At 45.6% G+C, this 22,689-nt stretch overlaps 1 protein-coding gene across 1 annotated transcript in view; it reads right to left on the minus strand.

Annotated features, from left to right (window-relative positions):
- GPALPP1 (GPALPP motifs containing 1) overlaps window positions 1-22,689 on the minus strand; it is a 159,232-nt gene that overhangs the window by 36,173 nt on the left and 100,370 nt on the right. Inside the window, exon 6 of the mRNA XM_086935015.1 lies at window positions 20,207-20,371. Coding sequence (XP_086791141.1) covers window positions 20,207-20,371 — 165 coding nt within the window. The remainder of the gene's footprint in view (window positions 1-20,206; window positions 20,372-22,689) is intronic.

Here is a 22,689-nt window from a genome sequence, read left to right on the forward strand (position 1 = left end):
CTATATATAACTGCTCTCAACTCTGCAAATCCTTAACACTTTACATTAAGACAGCAGGGTTATACAATCTAGTCAAAAGGTATTCAGAGAAGGCAGAAGATTAAAATCGAAACGGAAATAGATCAGTGCTTCCAAGATATAAAATCATGCACGAAGTTTGGGGCCATTAATGTTTTGTCAAAGTTACATAATTGCAGAGCAGACCAGGAATCTCTCTGTACTTCGCCCACATCCTCCAAGAATCTGCCAAAAAGTAAACACGCTGTATTTACTATAAAAGGCAGCATGGCATTCTTCAGCCTCGATACAATTCTGCGAGTTTGTTAAATTTTACAGTTTTATATAGCGCCAACGTGCCCCAAAGGCTTCGGAGCGCTCTTCATGAGCACCGAATTATACATTACACAAGATCTGTATTTTTAAGAAACAAGGGGAGATTAAGTAATTTGCACAGAAAAATGTTCAAACCAAACCGGAACTTCACCTGGTCCACCATTCGAACTCAAGCCGTTAGGCAACAAAAAAAAATCTCCAATAAATGAAAAAGATTTTAATGTAAATGCCACAGTGCCCCCCCCCCCTTTTTGAACTAAAGCCAGCCTAAAGCAATTCCCAACTTCATTTAAATTTGGCTTGCAGAGGATTCTTTGCACAGCTACTGTTAAAGACTCGACAAATGTACACATGCTGAAGTACCCTGTTGTAAACTCTTTCCTCCAAGTCAGTCCCTGCCGCACCCTAGTGTGCTGTACTCTAACACTATTTGCACACGTGCATTAATCGCACCGAGTGGTGAACACAAAAAACACTACTTACTGAGCGCCCCAAGTACTCCATCCTGCTGTGGAGTAGAGAAAATACAAGAAAAAACCCGCAAATTCCATTTGGCACCCAAATAGGAAAAGACCCCCTATTTTCAGCCACTTATTACAATTTATTTATTGTCAACCTTAAGTTCGACGAATACAAAATGGCAAAGAGAGAGATCGTTGGTGAAGTCAGGGGAATACATCTTTGAGGTACTTTTGCTGCAACACATTTACATGTTAGTTCTTTTGTAAGTAGGGCGCCTAGAAGGTAGGGTGATTCAATCTAGCAGCCACTAGTAGTGATCGTACAATTACTGTAAAATTCTTTCAGATACAGTAGCATCTGCTTTAGTTGCAAACTGGCTCTCGAACACCAGGACGAAACACCAAGTGGCTGAGAATGGTATTCAGTTCCTTCTGGACCCTGTGGTTGTCCTGTTGTTGCCTGGTTAGGATAGCTAGCCTCACTTCAGTTACCAGGATAGTTTCCAGGCCCTCCTTCCTCATGGAATATGATCTCAAGAGGCATCTTGTTTGATGTCAGACCAGTGAGAATGTTATTACAGGGGCAAATGGCATTTCATACCTCTGTTTGGACACAGTGGATTTAGGGTCTTCAGTTTTTCAGCCAGTTCACTCACTGTACGTTTCCTGCCTGCGTGACTCCACCCCCTGTACAGGCAGACCCGCCTAAAGTTTCTTTCAGGCAGCCCCGTCTTCCAGTATTTCACCCAAGACCCTCCTGGCACAGCCTTCCGCACACCTTGCACAGCGTTCTCCAGTGCCATTGCACGCCCAGAACGTCCCACCAGCACAGTCCGTCCTTACTTCACAGCCACCATCACGCGGACGTGACCTCAGAGCACCCGCAGCACAGCCCCGTGAGGAGCTGGAATGACTTCACACCCCAGCACAAACATCCCAACAGAACTGCTAGCTTACCACCAGACACCCCTTGCGCAGCGATCCCCTCGACATTGCCACCGTCCTCTCAAAAGCACACTCCCTTCTTCAGACGTTCCCACAACAAAACCCCAGCTGTTTTTACATGTCTTATATGCACACATGCCGAGGCAAAGACCCAAAACGTTTCTGATTCACAAAGAGTTGTGTTGCTTCGAAAACAGCAGAAGTGTGTGACACGAAAGACTCCTGGGTCCTTATTAAGATTATAAACAGAGGGAAAACATGACAGTAGCCCTCTAAATACACAACATGCGACCACACGAGGCTACCCCCCCCCCCCGCCGCCAAAGCACGGCCACCGGAGTGTAGCCAGCGTCTCTCCCCGAGGCTCCCCCAGCGAGAGGAGGGCCCCAGCGAGATGCCGGCGAAGGAAGCAGACCGGCAGCCAGAGAGTCCCGCATGCCGGCAGCAGAGTGACCCGATCGGAGCGGGACCGGAGCAAGGAGAGAGGCTCAAGGGGCATAATTCAGTGAGAGCCTGAGAGGCTCCCAGGGGCATTTCTGATGGGCATGGTTGGTACCGAGTCCCCTAAGGAGGGACTCCCTAATCTGGGCATAGTTGCTTTAGAGCCTGCGGGCTCAAACACAAGTAAGGCCCACGTGCACCCTAGGCCAATGAAGACTTTTACACTGAAGGGCATCCTGAGGTTCTTTACTCCTCCCTTCGGTATATAGGTGGTGATGATGTTTTTACAGTCATTAAGCAGTGACTGGGTGATGGTAACTTTAATTGCGACATGGAATATTTTATTTTTAGTATTTTACTTTTAGTTCCCTGCCCCCTCGCTGTGCTTGCTTCCCTGCCCCCTCGCTGTGCTTGCTCTGCTGAGTGTGTGTGTGTGGCTCTGGGTGGGTGTGTGTGGCTCTGGGTGTGTGTGTGTGTGTGTGGCTCTGGGTGTGTGTGTGTGTGGCTCTGGGTGTGTGTGTGGCTCTGGGTGTGTGTGGCTCTAGGTGTGGGTGTGTGTGGCTCTGGGTGTGTGTGTGTGTGTGTGGGGCTCTGGGTGTGTGTGTGGCTCTGGGTGTGTGTGTGTGTGTGTGGCTGTGGGTGTGTGTGGCTCTGGGTGTGTGTGGGGCTCTGGGTGTGTGTGTGTGTGGCTCTGGGTGGGTGTGTGTGTGTGTGTGTGGCTCTGGGCGTGTGTGTGTGTGGCTGGCTCTGGGTGTGTGTGTGTGTGGTAGTAGTAATTGCTGTCTGCTGAGCTCGTCCGTAGGGTACAATAGGTCTCACATTTGCGAGAGATTAAGCTAATGGCAATGTAAATGACAATGCCATTTATTTATCTGTTTTCAAAACAAACACATAAATACAAATTTTGGCATTTACAATGCCAATAGCTCTAACTTTTCCAAAGGCGAAACCATTGCATTGTAAATGCTTGTTCTTCTGTGCCCTGATCTTGTTTTGCTTCGTTTTTTGTGCCCTGTGCCCCTCTCTCCCCGTTTTTTCCTCTGTGCCCTTATCTTGTTTTGCTTCGTTTCTGTGCCCTGTGCCCCCCTCCCCTGCCCCCCTCACCCCATCCGCACCACCTTCTCCTGCCACGGCTTCCCTGCGGCCCCGCCCCCGCTGTCCCCATTCGACACCCGGCTCCCGCCTCCCAGCTGCTCCTCCCTCCAACAGCCCTTCTTATGGAGTCCGCGCAGCGCTGAAGGGAGGGACCTCTGACCCTGCCAGCAGGTAGGTTGCCCCCCAGCCGCCGCACGGTCCTCCTGTGGCGCTAGTAAGTCCTTTGTGCTCCAAATCTCGTTTTTGCTTCGTTTTGTGTCCTGTGCCCCTCTCTCCCCGTTTTTCTTCTGTGCCCTGATCTTGTTTTGCTTCGTTTTTTTGTGCCCTGTGCCCCTCTCCCAGTTTTTCTTCTGTGCCCTGATCTGGTTTTGCTTCGTTTTTTGTGCCCTGTGCCCCTCTCCCCCCGTTTTTCTTCTGTGCCCTGATCTTGTTTTGCTTTGTTTTTTGTGCCCTGTGCCCCTCTCTCCCCGTTTTTTCTTCTATGCCCTGATCTTGTTTTGCTTCGTTTTTTGTGCCCTGTGCCTCTCTCTCCCCATTTTTTCATCTGTTCCCTGATCTTGTTTGGCTTAGTTTTTGGTGCCCTGTGCCCCCCTCCCCTGCCCCCCTCACCCCATCCGCACCACCTTCTCCTGCCACGGCTTCCCTGCGGCCCCGCCCCCGCTGTCCCCATTCGACACCCGGCTCCCGCCTCCCAGCTGCTCCTCCCTCCAACAGCCCTTCTTATGGAGTCCGCGCAGCGCTGAAGGGAGGGACCTCTGACCCTGCCAGCAGGTAGGTTGCCCCCCAGCCGCCGCACGGTCCTCCTGTGGCGCTAGTAAGTCCTTTGTGCTCCAAATCTCGTTTTTGCTTCGTTTTGTGTCCTGTGCCCCTCTCTCCCCGTTTTTCTTCTGTGCCCTGATCTTGTTTTGCTTCGTTTTTTTGTGCCCTGTGCCCCTCTCCCAGTTTTTCTTCTGTGCCCTGATCTGGTTTTGCTTCGTTTTTTGTGCCCTGTGCCCCTCTCCCCCCGTTTTTCTTCTGTGCCCTGATCTTGTTTTGCTTTGTTTTTTGTGCCCTGTGCCCCTCTCTCCCCGTTTTTTCTTCTATGCCCTGATCTTGTTTTGCTTCGTTTTTTGTGCCCTGTGCCTCTCTCTCCCCATTTTTTCATCTGTTCCCTGATCTTGTTTGGCTTAGTTTTTGGTGCCCTGTGCCCCTCTCTCCCCGTTTTTCTTCTGTGCCCTGATCTTGTTTTGCTTCGTTTTTTGTGCCCTGTGCCCCTCTCTCCCCGTTTGTCTTCTGTGCCCTGATCTTGTTTTGCTTCGTTTCTGTGCCCTGTGCCCCCCTCTCCCGCCTCCCTCCGCACCACCTTCTCCCGCCGCTGCTTCCCTGCGGCCAGCCCCCGCTGTCCCCATTCGCCACCCTGCCGCTCCTCCCTCCTACAGCCCTTCTTATGGCGGCCGCACAGCGGCCGCGCCAAAAGGCGCGCCTAAAGCAAGCCCGTCTGCGCCCGTCGCCTGTACCGCGCCCTGGCCCCCGCCGCACCCATAGCCCCCGACAGAGACACGACTCCGCTGCCCTCGCCGCACTCAACACCGGACGAACACCTGCCTGCTACCGAGCCACCCCGAGGCGAAACCACGGACCCTTCACCTGCCAAGCCTGCAAATACACCTGCCTCTGAAACTGCAGACCACCCACCGGACCTCGCAACAACAACAACCACCACCTCAAATGCATCCTCCTCAACACACGCTCCATCCACAAGCAAGCAGTCGAACTCTGGGACCTCCTCGACACAACAGCACCAGACGTCGCCTTCCTCACGGAAACCTGGATGAACGCCTCCTCGGCCCCCGACATCTCCATAGCCATCCCGGACGGCTACAAAATCACCCGGAAGGACCGCGTCAACCAAACCGGGGGAGGAATCGCCATCGTCTACAGGAACACCATCAACATCACAACCATAACGGAAGACACACTCTCCGCCGCCGAACACCTACACTTCCAGACTCACACCAGCCCCAAGACCACCCTTAGAGGAACACTCATCTACAGACCCCAGGGCCCAAGCACGCAATTCAGTGAAACCATCGCCGACTTCATCAGCCAGCACGCCCTAGCCTCACCAGAATACATACTCCTAGGAGACCTTAACTTCCACCTGGAGAAAAACAGCAACAACAACACCACCACCCTACTCGCCAACCTCGGACTCAAACAACTGGTGAACACCCCAACCCACATCGCTGGCCACACGCTCGACCCCATCTTCTCCGCCAGCAACCACGTCTCCTTCAGCCACTCCTCCGGACTACACTGGACCGACCACAGATGCATCCACTTCACCTTCAAAAAGAATACAACCCACCATCACACGCAACAAATCCCCCACAGACACAGGAGCAAAATCACCACAGACCAGCTCCTCTCATCGCTGAGCCAGAACCCACAAACAAACACCGCTGAAACCAACGACGCAGCCCACAACCTCGCACAGTGGATCACCAACTGCGCCGACGACCTTGCACCACTGAAGAACCCCCCCAGGCATGACCGGCTGCAGGAAAACTCCATGGTTCACAGATGCCCTCAAAGAATCAAAGAAGTACTGCGAACCCTCGAAAAAACCTGGCGCCACAAACAAACTACAGAAAACTTGACAGCCCTCAAGACCGCCACCCGCAAACACCACCAGCTGATCCGCACCACCAAAAGGACATCATTCATTGAGCGAATAGACAACACCACCCACAACAGCAAGGAACTCTTCAACATCGTCAAAGAACTCTCCAACCCCAGCGCCAGCAACAACGACATCACACCATCGCAAGAACTCTGCAACTCCCTCGCCACGTTCCTCCACCAAAAGATCGTAGATATACACGACAGCTTCGGACCCCAGACTCCGCCTCCAGTCACCGAACCAACGACCCCCACCACCACACTCAGCGCCTGGAGCCCCATCAGCACTGAAGAAACCACCAACGTCATGAACTCCATCCACTGCGCCTCCCCCTCGGACCCATGCCCCCATCATATCTTCAACAAAGCCGACACCATCATCGCAGCCCATCTCCGGAACGTCATAAACATCTTGTTCGCGTCAGCCACCTTCCCCGTGAGCTGGAAGCACGCAGAAAACAATGCCCTTCTGAAGAAACCCACAGCAGACCCCAAAGACCTCAAGAACTTCCGCCCCATCTCTCTTCTTCCCTTTCCGGCAAAGGTCATCGAGAAGACCGTCAATAAACAGCTGACTGCTTTTCTCGAGACAAACAACTCGCTCGACCCTTCCCAGTCCGGTTTTCGAGCCAACCACAGCACCAAGACCGCCCTCATCGCAACCACCGACGACATCAGGACACTGATGGACAACGGAGAAACAACCGCCCTCATCCTCCTGGACCTCTCGGCAGCCTTTGACACCGTATGCCATCACACCCTAATAACACGCCTCTTCAACACTGGGATCCAAGGAAAGGCCCTGGACTGGATCACCTCGTTCCTCTCCGACAGAACCCAGAGAGTCCGCCTCCCTCCCTTCCGCTCAGAAGCCACGAAAATCATCTGCGGCATACCCCAAGGATCCTCGCTTAGCCCAACGCTCTTCAATATCTACATGAGCCCCCTCGCCGCCTCGCACGCAAACACAACATCAACATCATCTCCTACGCCGACGACAGCCAGCTGATACTCTCCCTCACCAAAGACCCAGCCACCGCCAAAACCAACCTACAGGAAGGAATGAAAGACTGGATGAAGCTCAGCCACCTGAAGCTGAACTCAGACAAGACGGAGGTCCTCATCCTCGGACAATCCCCCTCCACCTGGGACGACTCCTGGTGGCCCTCAGCACTGGGCTCCGCACCAACACCCTCGGACCATGCACGCAACCTGGGATTCATCCTGGACTCCACCCTCACGATGACCAAGCAAGTCAACACCGTCTCGTCATCATGCTTCAACACCCTGCGCATGCTCGGATAGATATTCCGGTGGATCCCCACCGAAACCAGAAAGACGGTCACCCAGGCCCTCGTCACTAGCCGACTGGACTACGGACATGCCCTATACGCAGGAACCACCGCCAAACTCCAGAAACGACTACAACGCATACAGAACGCTTGCGCACGACTAATCCTCGACATCCCTCGCCATAGCCACACATCCGCCCACCTGTGAGACCTGCACTGGCTCCCCGTCAACAAGAGGATCACATCCAGGCTCCTCACCCACACACACAAAGCTCTCCTTGACATGGGCCCCGAATACCTCAACAACCGCCTCACGTTCTACACTCCTACCCGCCGGCTCCGCTCCGCCAGCCTCGCCATCGTCCCACGTATCAGCAGAACCACAACCGGAGGAAGATCTTTCTCCTACCTGGCCGCCAAGACATGGAACTCCCTCCACGCACACCTACAACTGATCCAGGACCATCTCACCTTCAGGAGGCACCTCAAGACCTGGCTATTCGACGAGTAGCAGCACCCCCCCTCCCTTCAGTGCCTTGAGACCCTCACGGGTGAGTAGCGCGCTCTATAAATGTTTTGATTGATAACCCTATGAAAGGGGCAACCCATACTGAGAAAGTTCGAATGTGTCACACCAATGGTAGTTGTTGCTCTATAAATATGAATCAAGGAATATTACAGAAAAAGCCTGTAATTGAGTGACAGAGTGCATCATGGAGTGCACAGTCAGGCTTTGGGTGCTCTGCACTCAAACTTAAGGCACAACACAGAACGAGAGAATTGATGAAGACGCAAGCAACTTGCTCAAAGGAAGCTGTGAGAGGTATAGACAGAGGAAGGAGCAAACATGGTATGCTGCTAAAGTTGTGACTGCTCTTTGACATCACTTCTGTGTGAATTGTGGCAGGAGTTTACTGGACACTGGAAGCTAAAAGCTCTGAATCCTAGTCCAGTGTTATCTGTGGCCAGCTCTATGAGCAGTCGCACCCACCTACCTGTTATTTAAAAGATAGCTTTTTATTTAGTCTACAAGCGCTTCTAAAGTTTCAACGGCACTGTGCACTTTGATATTACCTCTGCACAGGGTTTGAGGGCACTAGGAGATTCTGAAGCTATGCCTGGTCGTCACTGCAACCCGCCGCTGTGATCAGCCACGTCCAATCGCTTGCTCTATTTATTCTGTAGTTCTCCAGATATGGGGGCATCAGGGCAAAGTATGCTAAGTGCATCCCATTCACAATCAAATACTGCTACTTTGTAATGCCTAGTGTGTTGAACGCAGCGAATGGTGTACTATTGGAATATTTTAAAGAGGAAGATATTTGGATAAACGTGGTCAAGGGAGAAAATGTTTTTATTCTTATTTTAACTAGTGAGCTTACTCTTGTAAGGGCTGAGGCAGATTTGCTGTGTTGTTCCTCAGTGAAATCATATTCAAACAAAGTTTCTCAAACACATTCTGGTAGTGAATGGATTCAATTAATTTTCCTAAAGGTGAATAAACTTACTATCAAATAGTTCTGATTATTAATTTGCGCTATCACAAGTTGTTTTACAAGACCTCGTTTAACCAGCGATAGGACTTTGGAGGTTGTGGTCACCTATGATAATGGAGGCAATGCTACTGGATTTCTTTGCTGATCTAGGTCCAGTTCTTCTGATGAAGGTAATGGAGAAATGAATGCTTAACCACATGGCTGCTAGGCGTTTTCCCGTCCTGCGCTGAAAAACCAAAATCACCATAATTCATGACGAGCTGGCCTTGTCATCCGCGCACGGCAGGTAAGCGCCATGACGAGCCCAGCTCGTCATTAGCTTCGAAGGGGTTAAGACCCAAAAGTAAAGGAAAATCCACAACTTACTAGTGTGTTGAATGTTTTGCCTATTTCTGACCCTGAGCCACCCTCATAAAGTAGATTTGCTTTTTTTGTCTTTGATAGGTTCATCATGGTCTAAGGCTTTACATAGTTTATAATATGTAACAAGGCTGATTTGTCTCAAAATAAGGTTGCAAAACATTCTATAAGGCATGTTCACAAACCTCTTTAGGAGGGAGGAGCTGTAGACAATCCAGCAATAGCATCTAACAGTCTGCAAAGGATGGACTTTCTCATCTACTATCTACTACCTTATTGTCTTGGGAACAGCAAAATAACAGAAGAGATCCAGCTGCCCATGAACAGATTGCAGACTGGAAAAATATGAGCAAGTAAGCACATGCTCCATCTGGAGGCTCTTAATTTGGGCATGATTTGGGGCCATCAGCCCGGACCCTCAAAGAAGAGATTCCAAAAATATTGTTGCATAGTACTCTGTCAATTTGTATACTTTAAATCCGCTGTCCCTTAATATAAATAACCATGTTGAATCTGGAAAAACACTTTCACATATATTCTGCACTAAAAAGAGGCTTTAACATTTAATTAAGCTTTTAAGAATAGAAATGTGTGGATTTCTAGTGTGAATGTGCATCTTTTAGGATAAAGAGTGCCAGATACCCACTAGAGATATAAATGCATTCGTGACCGTCTATGTCAGCATCTGATTGTTGCCCAATACACATTATCTCCAGGAAATTTGTGGGAGATGTTTGTCTGTTCTTCATGCTTCAGCAGGAAAGGTGATACAGATCTGTGCGTGCCTGAAGGGCAAGGATGATCAAATGGGCTGTGGTCATAAAATACCTTGTTAAAATATCATCATTTGCAGCTGGTATTGAATCCATTACATTGATGGCAATCACCTTGATTGCACGGAGAAACCCCTCTTTCACTACAGAATTCTTTAACAGAAATTAGATTAAATTAGTAGGCCTGGGTGGTGTTAGCAAAGTGACCAAAAAAATCCACCACGCTACGTGGCGGAGTGCATTTGGTCATGCCATTCTCAATGATTTTCAATGCTGGGTGTTTGTCCCGCACTGTAAAATAAGCGCGAATGGCACCATGTGCAGAGCAAGAGAGCGCTGCTTCCTTTCTTGCTGCTCGAGCAGATTTTCTACCAGAGGGGCAGCTTTCTCAACGCGAGCGGTCGCGACCATACGCGACTGCCCGCATTGAGAAATCTGACCGCCTGTGTTGAAAAATCTCGCGGGAGGTAGAATTTCCGCTCTCGCCACCTTGACGTTGGTGAGCACGGAATAAACTCAGCGGAGCAAAGTTTTTCAGAACTTTGCGTGCTCAGCAGAGTGCGGAAAACTCCACAAACTCCGCGGAATGGAGTTCACCACCCAGGTCTAGAAATTAATTACACAGTTCCTCTGGCAAAGCCAATGACTGTGCAAGCCTAAAGTATTCTCATGTCAATCTCAAATTATCCTCTTGTGCTCTATCGGGAAAGAGTGGCTACCAACACCTCCAACTTTGATGAGGATGAAATCCCCAATGTGAATAAATTAATATGACCCCTGAGCAACCTAATGTCAAATGTCAGTGGATAAGTACAGTAGTGTTTCTTTGTCTTTTTATTTCCTCTTCTTCACAACAGATTAGATTTCAATTCATTCTGTAGTCACTTTGGTCAATCCAGTAGCTAACACGTGATTCATCACTAGGTACATAAACCTCTGACTTCATCAGGGCTGTTCTTCCGTATATCTCACTGTAAAATAATGCTGTTATATTCATATGTCAGTCCTCAAATGTCCTCGTAGACCAGTCATAAAAAGTAGTAGTCTTCTTCCTTATACATGTATTTTCATTCCTATTAAGAAAATATCAACAACCTGTTTTCCTAGTTTCCATAATGTGAGGATAGTACACCGGATCACACACATAGTAGGAGTACTCTCCATGAATAAGGAGGAAGCCTACAATTTCTTAATGACTGGTCTACGAGGACGTTTGCACACTGGCATATGTATACAACAACATTATTCTACAGTGAGATATACATAAGAACAGCCCTGATGAAGTCATAGGTACCTAATGGCGAAACACGTGTTGGCTACTAGATGTACAAAGTGACTACAGAATGTACTCAAATCATCTAATCTCATGTGAAGAAGAGGAAATAAAAAGACAAAGAAACACTATTGTACTTGTGTACTGACATTATTGGACATTGGGTTGCTCAGGGGTCATATTAATCTAGAAATTAGTTACTTACCTGTAACTCCCGTTCTCCAACATTGACATCTTTTATATATAATTATTCACACAGAAGAGGAGGGGTGAGGGTAATGGACCACCCTATTCCGGACCCCCAAAGAGCACTTTTATACACCAGAAGGAGTAGGGAGTGATAAAATATCTGTGTGCGGTGGTACATGCTGTGTGTCCTAATACAGTCCTCACTCACACAGTTGTGTGACATGCTTCATCATAGGGCTGCTTCAAAACACCCGCGGCTACCAGCGCCTGAGGTGGAGCAACAGGGTAGGGGAAGACAAAACACAACACATAAGAGAAACAATTAATGTATAAAGTGACTGGGAACACCGGAGGTGAAAGTGCAGTGTAAGTTAGCTCGGAGGTGTCCCTGTGCATACAATTTATTCCTGGACCCTCCGACCAGGATTAAAAAAGTGAAGGATAATGGTGATTGGGAGATTTTATGGGCTCCTTACACCCCTCCTTACTGTCAATTTGTCTACATGTTTCGGCCGTATGTTTGTGCCCCTAGTGCAGGGTCACGCCGGCCTTCTTCAGGACTCTACCGGTCCCAGGATATATATTACCTTGTTTCCCGAAATGAGGGGGTGTCAGAACCAGTTGTTCTAGCACCGTGGTATCCCCTAGAGAGTACTCTATGTATTATTTACCCCTAAACAATGTTAAAACTGGTGAGAGACACGCTGTAGTCCCACTTACATCAAGGTGGATGCTCCTCCTCTTAACCGCTTGTCTGGTTTTGCAGTGTAGACACATGTTTGAATCATTCCCCGTTGTCAGGCTGGTAGTCCCCCGGTACATTAAAACAGCAGTATACTGTTTAAAATATACAGCATACTGTATATCGTGCAAAAATGCCATAGGCCTAAAACAACATTGTCTGTTTAGTAAAAAAAATCCACCTCATTTGAAAGAACCCAAACTTCAGTCAATGAGGTGGAAGCTTAAGCTCTCTTACTCCCCCTAGAGGCCACCATAGCACAGATTTCAAATCACAAATGTGAGTAATAAAAACATAATGCGCCTCTCACCAGAGAGGAGGGAGGGTTGATTGTGAATATATAAAAGATATCAATGATGGAGAACTGGAGTTACAGATAATGAACTAATTTCTTCTCCAACATTGGATCTTTTACATACTCAAATGCTTGAATCAGAATAGCAAGCAGGATACATCAGAAAATATAGGTGGTAAACAGGCTCACCTTTAATGAAACTGGTTCCTCACGACTGCTGCGTCAGCTTTTGCGTCCACGTCCATGTCTAGGTAGTAAGGCTTTGCTTCTCCAGGTAGCTGCACAACAGATGTCCTTGAAGGGCACCCCAGCATAGAGTGGCACAGTTGAAGCCATGCTCCTGGTGGAATGCACCCTCACTTTTCCATGGAAAGGAAGATTGGCCTTGGCATGACAGAAAGCGATGCAGGCTAAGAGCCAGTGGCTATACTCTGTTTGAACAGGACTGGACCTTTTCTTGATTGACTAAATGGCACAAATAGCTGATCTGATGTGCGTATGCCCTTTGTCTTGCAAATATAACGCCTTAGACATCTCATATATCCAAATAATGTAACTATCTTTCTGCAGTTGTAGATAGGTTTGGGAACTAAGATCTAAGAATGACAGGCTCATTTAGGTGAATATCAGTTGGAACCTTCGGAATACATTTCGGATTGGTTCCGAGAATCACCCGGTCCTTCAAGAACCAAAAAAAGGTTCTGCGATTGTAAATACTTGAATCTCTCCCACTCTCCTGGTAGAAATTAGAGCTAGGAGAAGAGATGTTCTCCAAGAAGCAAATGTTATGTTCCTCCTTACTTTACTATGTATAACATGGATGTTGTTTTGTCTGTTCTGACTACGACTGGTTGACCTGGCAATCTGGGAAGGAACCCTTGCAAACCCTTGCATGGAGTTCCAACACATTGATGTGGAGCCTCTTCTCTGCATCTGACCAGAGGCCTCTGGTTGAACGCACTTGCATGTGGGCTCCTCATCTATCTATGGATGGATGCATCTGTGGTAGTAACCTTTCAGTTATTGGCAGAAAAAGACCTACATTTAGGTTAGTTGGAATCCTCCACTACACTAGACCTTGATTCAAGCGCCTTGTGACACGGACCATATCTTCCCATGAGCCTTCTATATGCTTCCATTGCAAATCCAGTTCTTGCTGAATAGGTCTCGTACAGAGCCTGCAAAACGGAGTGAGGGCTATATATGATGCAATCAGACCTAACAGGGACTTGATTTACCTCACTGTGATAGATTGTTTCCAGAATTAGTCCTGGGCAATTTGTATTACCCATATGTCTAATGTTAATTTCATCCCTGCAGGAGCAAAAATGGACATTCTTCCCATACAACTTCTGAGGACCAGACGGGGCCGGGGGACAAGCTGGGAGTCAAGTTCTTATCGGATTGTCAATAGATTGTGCTTGTGAAGAGTCTCTCTTCCTTCCTGCAGACCTCCTGTAAGACTGCTGTTGGTCCAATTGAAGGAGGATCCTTGATCGTATCCAGATTGCCGTTGTGGATAATATGAACGTCCCTGACCTCCATAATGATTATATCCTGCTCCTAAATTGTGTGATCTTCGTGAGCCATGAAAACTAGATATCTCAAATCTGCAATGCTGCAAAATACCTAATGCCGTTGCTGTGTCAGTTTGGTTTTTAAGGGCTTGCAAAGTGTCATAAACACGTCTAGCAAAAAAGAGTTAGTCCATCAAAAGGCATATCCAGGACTTTAGATTTGAAGTCAGTAAGGAATACTGTGAATTTTAACCAGCCTCGTCTCCCTGGCACAGTACCTCCTATCAACTGGTGAAATCCTGTATTTGAGGCATCTGTTTCTGCTTTGATAATGAAAGAAGAGGTCAGTTCTCCTTCCTTTAGGATATTTCTCACCGTTTCCTGTTATCATCAGGAATAAGTTCCAGTAATGGAGCAATGTCATTTCTATTTCTATTTTGGGGGTTTTATAAAGCGCATGGTGACGCAACAACGGCGTGTCCCCGCGCTGAGGAGCTACTTTATTCCTGAGCCCTACAAGACGGCACACTTACTAGGCGAATAGAGCAGTTTTGAGCTTAGCTCTGAAAATTGACTCAGATGGCTCTAATCGTAGCGCCATGGGCAGCTGATTCCATCTGGTGCCACATCTGGTGATCATAAATGACCAAGACTAGCTAGGGCACTGGCCGTCTTAATTGAGGTAGCTGCCATAGAGGAATTCTTTGACGATTGTCAATGCGTTTGCTATCCTTGTTCAGCAGACTAGATGATGACGTTATTGGGGTCTTGGTTCTTCTTTGAGCTGCTGAAGCAATTATTGAAAACAGTCTAGAATGACCAGTGAGACAAGCAAACCTGAAACCGGGGCTTTATATTTTTTTTCCAGATGAGGTATCACCGGTAGTGGAACAGTAGCTGGTATCTCCTTTTATTTTAAAACTTCTGATCAGACATAATCAAGAATGGGTGTGGACTTAACATATTTTCAAGGTTGGTATTTAAAATCATAAGGAAAGCACGGTTAATCTACAAACGTAATTAATTGGTAAATTGAATTTCCTGGCAGCTCTTTCAATCAAAGAATTACATTTAGAGATATCATCTGTAGAATCCAGTGGAGCTGCCCCATCATTTCCACATGGGACAATGAATTCTCATCCATTATCTCTCCCATCATAGTCTGCTGGCAGCTCTCCTTTCTCTCACTTCCATTGCAGGATACGTAGAACTATTAGAATAAGCATCATCCTGGTCTTCTCCATGAACTCATTCCCTTGACTTTGGTGGAGGAGGTGGGGCGATGGCTGCCTATGTGGAGAAACTGGTAAAGGAGGTAAAACTGGTAAAGGAAATTGCTTGAGGAGAAAGGAGGTAGGAGGATGGGTAGAGCAGGTAACTCCATATTAAGATTACTAGATGGTTGTTGCTGTAATAATTTATTGAAAGTATCCATCATCTGTTGCAAAGTGGATAAGGATGTCATTGGCACTTGGACCATCTATGGCTGTTTAGAATATCTATGTGGTTTCTGCCTCATATCAATTAGAGTACTCTCAGACTTGTACCGCTGGTAAACATATTCGTTGTAGGACTCTTCGTCATCCACTGCTTCTTCTCCAAAATCTGACACATATCTCACATCTAATTGTGCTGAACAGTAAGCTGTCAGTGAGGTATAATTATGAGCCTCTTTTTCCTGATTGTTGTGCAATAACTGAACTGGAGATAAATCGGTCATCTTTAATGGTGAAAAAAAAAATTCTCCCATGTTTTACATTGACTGTGTGGTTCCCAATGGTGATTTTATCGTTAACGGTATGGTCAAAGGTTCCTTTGTCGTTGGAGTTGAATAAAATGTATAATCTATTTACTTGCAAAGGGTTACAACCAGCGAACTTCAACCTCTAGACTGTCATTGTGTCATTCACATTTTGTGTCCACCCACTAACTACATCATACAGCATGGGGCACTGGGTCAGCCTACTTCAGCCTTGTGAGTAATGACATTCTGTGTTTCACAAAAAGCACACCCACACACAAAGTAGTTCTCTTAAGTGTCAAGGTCTACTATGGTGATGTGTGGTCGCTTTAAGTGCCCCCCCAAAAAGGTTTTAGATTGGCGAAGGCCCAGCAGCTTCGTTAACAATCATGTTTAACAAATATTAAACAAGCATTGACAAATCTAAAAGTCTGACAGGAATCACCAGATCTGTGGAGTTTGTCAATGCTCGCAAAAAAAGGGGCATGCCACCTTAGATGGACGCATTTTTAATTTCTATCACGTTCACTTTTTAGGTCTATTGCATAGTTTTGTAAGAAAATAAAAACACATCAGACACTTGCAAGGATGGAGTTGTTGACCTGAAAATATGTTCTTTTTATTTTCTAATTAAAATGGACTAGACCTGAATATCTGTATCAGATGTTCACATTATCTGTCTGATTCTTTAGTCACCAATTTATGCAACTCCACAACTGCCCAAATGTCAATCATTTTTGATTGCTGACATAATATGTGTGATTTTATTGTTGGATATTTGGCTATTATTTCTAAGACATTTATTCCAAACAACTGCCGTGGGAAGGCATGCAAGGTTTAAGAATGAATGTTAGAAAAAAAGGAAGTGTCTAATGAAGCTTTTAGAACCCTTGCAACAGATTCTTTATCTGAATCCTAAAATCATAAGATATTAAAAGTTAATATGTAGACCTACTGTCCGGCTGAAGCCAAAGCTAAATGGATTCAAATGAAAAACAATTTCTGTTTAATGATGGAATCCAGTTGATTTTCGTCTTCAGTCACGCTCTAGTTCCTTTGTACGGTCACATATGGAACTTGACAATATGATCTCATGCTCATTGACCTGCCACAATTATATTGTTTCACTGTACAGCAATACATCTGGGATTATAGATATAGCAATGAGTTGGATGGGGAGAACTATTGAGACTTAAAACTGAAGCTAAATCATCTTGGGCTCCAGGACCCAATGAAATACGTACTGCATTGATTAACTAGAAGTAGTCCTTTTGGAGGCAGTATTTCTGCATCTTATTTCACAAAGGAACAACAGATCCCTACTGTCCGAACTGGGCTTAGAACAGGACACCGCAACAGCAGAGAGCGCCAATCATGATGACTGCACTGGCATCATTTACCTGATAAAGGCTGCACCGTTTTGTGGATGGCTGAGCAACCTTCGATCAGGTAGACAGGGAAATGCTTTGCAGCAAACTGTACAAAACGGGGACACATCCCTCTTTGTAGAAACTAATTTGAGCCTTGCACACTGACCCGAGTGCTGCTCCAGACTGACTACAAAGGGACTTTACCAAATGGGAACCCAAAGGGCTTCATAGAGGGCAGCATTTAGGTCCCAGTTTTATTTATCCTCTTCTTTTCAATTCTTACATATCATCTATGACCAGCTCACTGCTTTCCTCCTTGCTTTGGTTCAACACATCACCCTACAAGCCTACGTACACAAATTAGTTCCTATTGACCAGACTCCCACTGCTTGCACAGTGAAACAAATATTTCCATCATGAACAGCAAACTGAACAAAGGTTTTGAACTTTGGAAATGCGTGCTGTCTGTATTCTGGATTTGCAGAAAGGGTGAGGTAGTGTCCAAGTAGTCCTCTTGGTGTCATCTTTCGTAGTAAAGAAGCTGGAAAGCACATATTAATGGCTGGTCTATTCATATCAGGAAGATCTGTTTGAGAATACTCTCAGTTTAACACTTGATGTGGATAGTCTGGGTCTATTTTAACTTGCGTTTGATTCATCATTGTCAATCTTTTAAATCACCCTGCAGAAGTGCTAGATAAAATCAAGTGCAATATTTTACATAAATTATGAGTGACCATAATTTCGCCTACTCCTCAATGCATGATGAGACTCATATTGGGTATCCCTGCAGAATCTATGTTCTAACAAAGCACAAACAGAAAACTTAGATCAAGGCCACTCCTTCCTCATGCTGTTTTGATCTGGAATAAACTTTGATCCACTAAATTGACATTAAAAAAAGCTTTTTGTACTTATTGTATCCACTCAGATATTTGGGATTTTTGATGTTATGCACACGAAGATGAATAAGATAATCTACTAAGAAACGGTAACACAGAGCTACAATGAAGATGTAAAGTACCTTGAACCACTTAGGACAGGCTGTTTAAGAGAGTATTATAGCGGAGTTACCATTCAACCATGTATGTTTGCTGGTTTTAAATCCTCGTAGTAGAGATTTGAAAAATCTTACAGTAGATTGCGCCTGTGCCTATGTGAACCGTAAGTGTAGGCTTTAGTCACTTGACAGAGAAACTTAATCCAATAATATCACAATATACCCAGTACTCCTGCAATTGAGAAAACGTTATCCAGTCTTGTGGTTTATGGAAAAAAGAACACACAACTGCCTTGAAGCATAGCAACTGTGTTTGGAAGATTCCTCCAATATTGTGGTCTACAGAGTGACAACAAATTTGTCACAGAAGCTATTAAAAGTCTTGGGAAAAATGAGATGCAGGAGAGGTATGTCAAATTACAATGGTGACTAACTTAACATTTTAGTTCCTGTATTTGGTGGCCAGCATTTTGGAATATAGAAACTAGGGATTATATGAGAATGATTCATTTTAATGTGAAAGTTTAACCTATGTTCCGATTGGCTGTCTGCGATATTAAGCATCAAGTATGCATTTTAGATATATTATATGATTTTCTATTTATGTTTTATGACTTTTTAAGTATAAGGTTTGTTGTATGGCGTTTTAGGATCAGAGTGAATTTTCCCGATTCATGCCCTTATATAGGTACAATTCACACTGCCCTAATATAGGCATAGAAATCATTCCCTTATTTAGACATAGCCCATGCAGACCAAATACAGGCATGGCTACTTACACCCGTACCAAAGCGTCACAACGATTTCTTGGAAAATCGGCTTAAGCAGTCAGGGACCTTCCCTTGCTTGAATATTGATTTGTCCAAGAACTCATGTACTTTACAAAGAACTACTATACCCTTGGGGTTTTTTCCTGACATTAGTTTGACGTAAAGTCAGGCATAATAGACACCTTCAAGGTATAAATATGCCTTCACTTGCTCCAGCAAGACACGGTGGTTCGGAGCAGTACGACTATCTACTTGCCCGACGCAGCTAGCTACAGCAAGTGCCAAAGGAAGTCGACCCTCCAGCTGACGCACTGATCGAGAGGCTGCATTTCTCTCGCAAGAATCCAGCTCCAGTGTTTCCAAGCTTCCCTTGCGGGGTGTTGGGAAATCGAGTCCTGAGACTGAGATACCAGACCTCCTTCATTCTAAACTAAAGGTATGGAGCTGATTAGAACCTAGAGAAACCTTGGATAGATTCTTGGCAAAGAAAACTAAACCTATGCTACACCACACTTACTCCTTCCCGTGTACTAGGCTTTTATTAGGTACATTGGGGTAGGTGTATTTTAGAAGCACCAGTTGAGTACTTTTAGCCCTTGTTATTTATATATGGTTTAGAAACCATACAATGCTCTTACAGTATTCTTTTATAATATTGTTCTCGCTGTACGCATTATACTTTGCAGTCTGCATTACGATTGTAGCAGTTCACTTTACTTGCATGAGAAAGAAGACTGTCCAATAAAACCTTTTATTGAAAATGCCCGTCTCTCCATTTCTCTGCACCCCTGTAGAAACGAAGCATGCACGAGTGACTGAGTGAAATACTTATCTATTGTTTCCGCGACTCTAGAGATACATTTCTTATTCTTGGGAAACAAAGTGGTTATGTTTATGCGGTTGTCAGAAACTAATCCCTTCTTGTGAATTCGAGAAAGCTTCTAGTGACCTCTGAGCTAGCTGGCATTCACTATTAAGTTTAATATATTCGATAGAGACCTAGTCAACCGTAGTCCTACGTCTCATCTATAGGATATATTATTCCAATGCACAGAGCCTATTGGGAATATAGGAACTACACTACAGGTTAAATAGTAATAATCTTGATTTCTAACAAAAATTACTTAAAATTGACAGCAACAGCTGGTTCTTTAACTGAAGGCCCGACTGAATAAAATATAATCGCACGGAAACCACAATTTCTTAATCTCTTTGGTGTAAGACATGTTCCAGTTCTCTAGCCTGAACCCTCGACACCCTTAGAGTCTGGCAAATGTGACGACAAGAACACAAACGTGTTCACAGAAAAAAAGGAAAAAAGAGTTTGGGGAGTGGGATAACATAGTACAATTAAAGCATACATTGTTAAAATAAAACATTATTTATTATTCATTTATTAATCTCAACTTGTAACTTCTCTAACACTAGAAAGCTACTGGGTACAATACTCACTTTAGCTTTTTTCTCCCTCTCTGCTGGGGTATCTGTCCAAATAGATCGGTCGCCTGACTTTTCGATAGTCCGTCTTTTGAAAGTTCTTGGGCCAAGCCCAAAGTTTGTTAGTTCTGGGGGCAGCTCTGTCATCCAGGTCTCTCTTTTAACTTCCTGGGATTCATCCTTCAGGAAAAACGGAACATGGAATACGTGCTTTCATTTGCTTGTTACATTTTCATGGAAAAACACACAAAAGGCAACATGAGCTCAACAAAAGCTGATCCAGGTCATGTACAAATAAAGAATAAATTGAGATGGTGAATCGGACCCATACACACATGCTGGCAGATGCTCAGTGAATAATTATTTTCACAAACAAGCTATTCCGTGTTCTCATAACAATGGCAGGTGGCATGGCCAGAAAGAACTTTCAAAGACAATCTGTGACTATAAAATCATATATATTGAGAAATTCATACATATAGATTTATATGGCTGCATTATATGTGTATATTATCTTCATATATTTGGGGAGTCTATATCTATACCATGGCTGTAGTCTCTCTTCCACTCCCAAACTGTGCGAAGGGAGGCATGTAAAGGGGGCAGAGACATATGTTTGGGGAGATGTGGGGGGGGACAAGTGTGTGAGGGAGAGAGATAGCAAGTGACTGCTTTTTAAATTGAGAAGTACCACACTTTCAGGCTAGTAAGGTGGTCTGGTTAGTGCACAGCAGAGGAAAAGGTAGGTGGATTTGGAAATAATAAACATCCATCAGACTAGGGGCGAGATACTCAAACTACTGGTATTTTTGTCTTCTCAAAGGTCTTGACTCACTACCATTCTCAGACAATGGTTACTATGGTTGGTTGGGTGCATTTATAGTTGTGTGTATGTATGTATGTGTGTGTGCATACTCTTGCCAGTAACTGCTTTAAATAGTATATGCTTGAATTAGCTGGTAGCAGAGGGGTAGGCAGGGAGCTGCTGGGTATCTGAGACATCTACAAGATTAAGAGTAACATAACCATAAGGGTGCTTGACTCTACCCAAACATCCATGAGCAAAGGACCACATCAAGCTGCTAATGGTTTAAGCACAGGAAGTACCTTAAGGCCTTGTGGCTAAATTGTGATCTGCCAGGTGAGAAAGCATTCATAGTGTAGTGCTTACACAATGTATTTAGTCTGGTCCATGTGACCACCTTGTATATTTGTGAAAGGAACAATTCTATAACATATTCTACTTGCCATTTTGCGGGACGCGCATAGATGTTCAATAGAAGTAACAACCATTGTAATGAATGACAAGAGTGATGTGGGGCCCATCACCATCATATAATGTTAAGATGTTTCATAAATGCATCTGTGTTGGGCCACACACATGCCTAAAAACCGGTTGAGCTCCTACTCAACCATGGTAGTCTAGCAAGCTGCTGAGGCTTTGTACGTTCGGACTGATCATTCCTGCAATGAGAGAATAGAAGGAACATATTCTGGGGAAATGTCCCACTCCAGAACTCTCTTGCAACTGAGGAATGGTGGTTTTGGCAGCAGTTTTTCCAGAGTATTGGCCACAGTGAGCGATAAGCATACTGGGCGTATTAAATGGCTTAGGAGTCTGAGATTAGGAGGGGTGAGAGAACCAAGAGTACTATTACAATTGGCTTCTAGAGGCCCTGAGCAACCATATGCTCCCGGGCCTCCAGATCGTGCTCCCTGGCATCACGAAATGCATGGTAACAAGACAACAGCATGCCCCCCACCGTAACCATAACACCATCAATGCTGTTGGTATTCCCCTCCTGTGCTGACCCTGATTTATTCCCATTGTTCATGACGAGCTCAGCTCGTCATGAGTGTACGAGAGGTGTACCTCATGACGAGCTGAGCTCGTCATGAGCATCGAAGGTGTTAAAATCCAGTCTTGCAACGCCAATGGACTGGGGGACAGAATTAAAAGCAGGGGTGTACTACAGTACCTGAAGCGGCAGGCACCAGATATTGCACTATTGCAAGAAGCCCACATACAAGGGACCCCTACTGTGCCCAATAGATGGGGCTATAAACTGGTAGCCCCTGCCGGTTATGCCAGACGATCAAGGGGAGGTGGAATTCCTCTGCATAAATCCCTCCCTTTTAAAATACAAACTGTTAAACACAACCCACTGGGACGATTTGTAACCCTGTCAGGATATTGGGAGGGCAGGCCACTTATTATTACGTCCCTCTATATACCTCCAAGACTGCATTCTCCCACACTCGCATTACAGTCTCTCCCTATAAGTATTTCTCCCTCGGGTCAACCTACCCAAGGGAGAAATACTTTTAGGGAGAGACTGTAATGCGTCCCTTAGCGGAGAATGGGATCGATGGCCAGCAAAACAATATGAAGCTTCTGGGAAGGCCCTAGAAGAATTTCTGAGGGCTATGGGCCTAGTTGATGTGTGGAGGGTGCATAATCCATTGTACAAAAAGGGGTTCCCCTGTCATTAGATATG

The sequence above is a fragment of the Lissotriton vulgaris genome, chromosome 8 (genome assembly GCF_964263255.1).
Source record: "Lissotriton vulgaris chromosome 8, aLisVul1.2, whole genome shotgun sequence".
NCBI classification, from domain to species: domain Eukaryota; kingdom Metazoa; phylum Chordata; class Amphibia; order Caudata; family Salamandridae; genus Lissotriton; species Lissotriton vulgaris.